The sequence below is a fragment of the Hyperolius riggenbachi genome, chromosome 9, assembly GCF_040937935.1.
Source record: "Hyperolius riggenbachi isolate aHypRig1 chromosome 9, aHypRig1.pri, whole genome shotgun sequence".
NCBI lineage: Eukaryota > Metazoa > Chordata > Amphibia > Anura > Hyperoliidae > Hyperolius > Hyperolius riggenbachi.
In genome coordinates, this window is record NC_090654.1 from 128,327,538 (window position 1) to 128,333,537 (window position 6,000).

The following is a 6,000-nucleotide window of genomic DNA, read 5'->3' on the forward strand; positions in this document are numbered from 1 at the left end:
TATAGATGCATAGACGCAACTCTCAGCTATACTAAGTATAGCTGAGAACAAAAAGCATCTTTAAATTTTGGCTCCAAGGCTCCCCATTGGTTCCTTATCGACCAATGGGGATCCTCCTGATCCCCATTGGTCTGTTAAGGAACCAATGGGGACCATTGGAGCTAAAATTTAAAGATGCTTTTTGCTTTTAGCTATACTAAGTATAGCTAAGAGCAGTGAGTGCGGCGGAGGCGGCGTGTGTGGCGTCGGGGCAGCGGAGATCTTCAATCAACATGTAACTGAAGGTCGCAAGATGGAGGATACTGTCGTGGGACCTAATTGACGTGGGATTTTTTTCTTAAAGGTACAGGTAAGTATTTCTGGTTAATTTAGAACATTAAAGGACTTTTCTCGTTGTTGTGTTTTTATTTCATTTAACCCTTTGTGGAAATGGGTAAGGGGTACAAAGTAGCCCTATACTCATTTCTCCTGGGAGGGGGGCAGGCATCTGGGTTCCCCTTCTTAAAGGGGACTCCCAGATGCCACCATGAACCCCCCCCAGGGAGTCGTCGCCCCCACCTCCTCCTGGGGCACCGGAGGTGGGGAAGAGCCCCTTGTCCATGGATTGGACAAGGGCTCCGGGGGGGAGGGGAAGGCTTGGCCGCCCCTCCCCCCCGAAGCCCCCCCATACCATGGACCATGCGGGCTGGTATAGCTCAGGGTGCGAAGCCCCAGTCGGCCGGGGCTCCGCATTCTGGCTATCCCAGCCTGCATGGGAGACAAGGGGTTACAGAGGCTCGGGAGGGGGGACCCCACGTCATTTTTTTCAAAACTTTTCCCACACTCTGAACATAACCCAAAAATTTTAATTCAAAAAAAAAAAAAATTTTCAATTTTTTTTTAAATATTGTTTCCCAGTATCTTTTTAACATATCCTGCAAATTTGGTGTTGCTAGGATTTAAGGGGACTTTGCTATTAACTGCTAAAGTCGGCGGAAAAAGTTTCCACGGGAATGTCAGTACGCGATTTAAATAGTTACATTTCCTTTGAAGATTTAAAATCGATTTTCTCAAACTATAAGGTCTTTTTGAACAATTTTTTTTTCTTCGTGTACCCACTATTTTTCTTAACATTCCCTACACATTTTGGTGTTTCTGGCATTTAAAGGGGCTTTGCTATTAACCGCTAAAGTCGGCGGGCGTTTAATTTTCCCACGGTCAGAAGAAGAATATTCAAAATCGATTTTCTCAAAAACTATAAGGTCTTTTTAAAAGATTTTTTTTCCTCTTGTTCACAATTTTCTTCTTAACGTTCCCTGCAAATTTGGTGTTTTTAGCTTTTAAGGGGGCTTTGCTATTAAACATTAAAGCCGGCGGGCAGATATTTTCAAAACGTCAGCAAAGCAGGGGTTAAAACGATAAATATCGTTTGGGAGCAATACAAATATAAATATAAACGATAAATATCGTTTTTAAAGCCGGCGCCATTTTTTAGCTGTCAAAAACGAAAAATAACTAGTGATAATGGTTCTCTATGGGGCACCGTTTTTTAACTACGATAACTGGCGCCATTTTTAACGGACCCCGCCAGAACACCAATCCTCCCTCAGTCCTTGCCAGACTCACTGATTACATGGGCAATGCGGAAAAGCGCATAACAATATGCCGGGCACATCACCAGGTAGCTGAATGAGGTGTGTGGTCCTAGCTGGAGACCACTAACTTATGTTAACTTGCATCTCATCTCCAATTTGCAAAGAAAAGCAATCTCTATCTATTTACACCAAGTGTTTTTTTGTTGCTGTTTTTTTTTACCTAAAAAGCAATCTGGACGTATATTCGTCCAAAAATTGCCACTCAAAGACAATCCAGCTGGATATATTTGTCCAGCGGTTTTGCGGCGGTTGTGCGCTAATAGCGGCTCGTTCCCCGCCACTATTACAGAGATTGCGGAAGAGGTATGAGTGTTTCTCCAAGGCAAATGATCCCCTGTGAATGAATCAAGATGCCTCCGATCAAGAGGCAACTTGATTCATAAAAATGTACACACAGAATGAAAAAAAAAAATCCAGCGCTTCCTGGTATCTTCCAGAAGAGTGCTTAGCGCCACCTAGTGACCAAAAAGTAAAATAAAAGTAGAAATGGAAAAACAAAAATCCATTACACATTAAATAAAAACTGATTAACTAAAAAAAAAAAGTTCAAAAAGAATTACATAAATAGTTACCTTAGGGACTTAACGTTTTTAATATGCATATTGCAAAGGTATATTACTATTATCTTGTGCCTATATGGGCTTGTAATTAGGGATGGACGCAAAACTGAAAAAATGCACCTTTATTTCTAAATAAAATATTGGCGCCGTGGACATACATTGTACTAAGGAAATATTTTAAATGTTGCAATAACCGGGACAAATGGGCAAATAAAATGTGTGCATTTCATCAACAGTAGACAGTGTAATGGCCGAAAACTGAATAACCATTAATTTCTATCCTTTTTTTTCTTATTATTACTGTTAAAATGCATTTAGAATAAAGTAATTCCTCGCAAAATGTACCACCCAAAGAAAGCCTAATTGGTGGTGAAAAAAAACAAGATATAGATAATTTAGGTGTGATAAGTAGTGATAAAATTATTGGCAAATGAATGAAAGGAGCACTGACAGGGGAAAATTGGAGCAGTTGTTTTCGGCACACCAGATTTGGGTGCAGCACTGAGTAACTTCGGCCCCGTCAGAAGACGGAGCTGAAGTTGCATATAAAACACTATAATTCGGCCTCCAGCTATTGCTGGAAGCCGAATTGTATCATTCCCCACTATCCACGGCGACCTGGAGGGGAATAGTAATTAAAGACACTGGGAACTTAGGCAAGAGCAGGATAGGCCATACCGGCTGTATCCTGCGCCCAAGTCTGCCGTCGCCTATTTGATACGTATGCAGGATAATTGCTTCTGTGACAGAGGTGAAAACACCTGTGGGCTGAAGTGTTTAACCACTTAGACAAGCAGGCTTATTAAAACGTCCTGCTGGAGCCTCTTAACAGCTTCAGGACGTTTTTATGAGTTAGGCAGCGCTGCTGCTGTTGTGCGCATGCTCCTGCATGCCCCGCGCATGCATGTGTGCACGTGAAAAAACACAACATGGAAAAAATACACCTTTATTTCCAACTAATACATTGTCACCATACTTTTTACTAGGGATATAATTCAATTCTTGTAATAACCAGGACAAATAGGCAGATAAAATGTGTGGGTTTTATTTACAGTAGCAGTATTTATATTAAAACTATAGGGAATGAAATTGGAGAAATACTGTATTTTTTATTTTCCGGTTTTCCCTTTTAAAATGCATAGAAAATAAAGTAATTACTGAAAACAAATAACCCCCAAAAGCCTAATTGGTGGTTAAAAAAAACAAGATATAGATCATTTCATTGTGATTAGTAGTGATTAAAGTGGTCCCAAATTTAAAAATACAAGATTTCAGAAATACAATCTATTTTCTAACTTCTAATAATAAATAGCAGCCTTTTTTCAGCTGCATGTTGACAAAAATAAAATATTTTACATTTATTGGAGGAACCCCTCCCTTCCTTTCATATTGCCGGGACAGAATCTGGCAAACTGGTGGAGTAGGTGGTGTCCGGAAAAGGAGGAATTGCTAATGGCTGCCACCTGTATAACCCTAGTTATGAAAAGAGAAGGGTGAAAAGCGTGCACTGAAATGCTCATAGGCTTGAAGGAGTGTTTATTTATCTTTCTATGTGTCAACTAAATCTTTTGAATTAAAAAAATGTTTGGTTTGGGTCCGCTTTAAGCTATTTGCAAATGAAAGGGATGAACACTGAAAAGTGAAAATCACTCTTGTCCGTTAGGATAAAAAGTGGTTAAGCTAGAATGTATAGCTATGCCTAAAATTAGGTGTTCTGCGTGTTTCATTGGGAAAGGTGCCTCGTGTTTGCAATCCGCTGCTTGTGAGATGGGGATGATTAATCCAAATCTTATTTATGTAGTGTCAGCATCCTTAAAGATGTGAAGATCCTTCCCATGGAATGATTGTGTTTTTGAGTAAATTCGGCAGAGCAGGCATTCTACAAAATTATGCAATAACGCTTTATTTTCGGCATTGTGTATGCTCTGATAAGACTGAGGATAATTTGGGTGGCTTTTTGTACCAAGACATACACTGTTGGACATAATTTCCAGTAATATTACTAACCAGTTATACCCGATTCAGATCATAGTTCAAAAATAATGTAATTTGTAATAATGTAATTTGTTTTTGTGTAGTGAAGCTATACCTTATATTTTCATGTAGCCTTTTAAGTTTGTTTTACTTGGTGAGTGCACATAGTATTGAGTCCTTTTTAGGAGTTTCTTCTTATATTTTTTCTCAGGTATGAATTAATGCACTGGTGTTGGCAGAAGACTCCAAAGAATCGGCCATCCTTCATTCAGGTCTTGGAGAGCATTAAAGATGATCTGAAGCCTAGTTTTGAGGAGCGTTCCTTCTTTTACACCGGCTACCACAAACATCGAGGGTCTTCTGAGATCTCAGACACAGAAGTTGACCAGCATCACAGGACCCTTTTGGAACAGCCACCTTCCTCTTCCTTTACCAGCTTTTCATCTTTATGTGAAGCTCAGAAAGACAATGCCTTGAGTTCTATAATTGCCACGAAAGAGTCTCACTCTGGACACAATATTTATCATGTGAACGGAAAAGCAAAACCATGAAATAGCATATTTTCTATGCCTTTATGCAAACTCTTGTGTGATTATTGGCAAAAAAACTTAGAAACATTGTGCCACCTCAGAAGACTTCTTACTGTCCAGCTCTTCACCAGATGCACAAATATCAGCACATATAACCAACCATTGACTTTTGAGCTCTCATGTTTCTGACTGCCATGGATACCAAATGGACTTTGGCTTGTTTTGATTGTTCTGAGCATGGAGTTTGATGTTTTAGTGTTATTTTATTGTCAGATGGACATTGTTGGTAATGGATTCAGGTAAAATTGGCATTTCTCTGTCAGCTGGATGACATATGGAAGGAAAGCAGGTGCTCAAAGACTATATAGCAGGAATTGCCACGGATCGTACTTGTAGTACATTAAATGAATCCGTGCTTGTAGACTTCACCCAGGATGCACTTTTTTTGCCTTTTCAGATTGGAGCCGTGAAAGTTTTTTTTTTTTTTTTTTTTTTTCCCTTTCTGCAAGAAATTTTGCCAGTGTCAGACAGCTGAATGACCATGGCCAGAAGTCCATCTCGCTTCTTCATGTTTGCTGAATTTTTGTTAATCTCAGGGATATCCCACTGTGTTAAATTTTGATTATCTAGATTGAGTAGGTTCTCCTTCAAATCTCAATTGCTCCTGTTGTGTCGGAGTACAGATACATGTCTGTTCCATGGTGCAGTTTTTTTGTACAATATATTTTAATAGGAGGAATAAACCAACTCATTAGTCTGTGAGGAGGCGGAACACTGTAGCTGAACCTTGGATGGTTGTTTTGAAGGACAGATATCGCCTGCTTCAAAAGGCAACTGTGTGGAGAAACTGAATTCCCACTCTTTACAACTTTACTGTAGGTTTTTATTTCCTAAACACACAATAACTCCAGCATCTTTTTTTCAATTTTTTTGTATGTAGCTTGTGTTTTCTGATTGATCATATCAAATAATTCGATGAAGATTTTAATATCATCACTCTTTATTGTACCCAACAATTATTTTAGAGAATCACAGGCAAGGCAAAAAGAGAACTCCTGTTGATGGGTAAACTTAATAAGAGTATATTAGCAGCCATGATGACCTTATTCCCGGCAGGTGAGCAGGCGGGCAGTGGCTGGACTCGGAGACATGCTGCCTCCCTCCTTCTTTATCACTCGGCGTGTGTTTACACATGACGCGCCGGGTCATAGAGAAGGAGGGAGACAGGATGTCTCCGAGTGCAGCCGCTGCCCACCCGCTCACCCGCCAGGAATAAGGTCATTATGGCTGCTAATATACTTG

The 6,000-nt window shown here is 40.0% G+C and overlaps 1 protein-coding gene across 1 annotated transcript in view; it reads left to right on the forward strand.

The window, feature by feature from the left end:
- Window positions 1–5,747, forward strand: part of INSRR (insulin receptor related receptor) — a 212,371-nt gene extending 206,624 nt beyond the window's left edge. Inside the window, exon 22 of the mRNA XM_068253492.1 lies at window positions 4,380–5,747. Coding sequence (XP_068109593.1) covers window positions 4,380–4,719 — 340 coding nt within the window. The 3' untranslated portion in view covers window positions 4,720–5,747. The remainder of the gene's footprint in view (window positions 1–4,379) is intronic.
- Window positions 5,748–6,000: the final 253 nt, after the last annotated feature.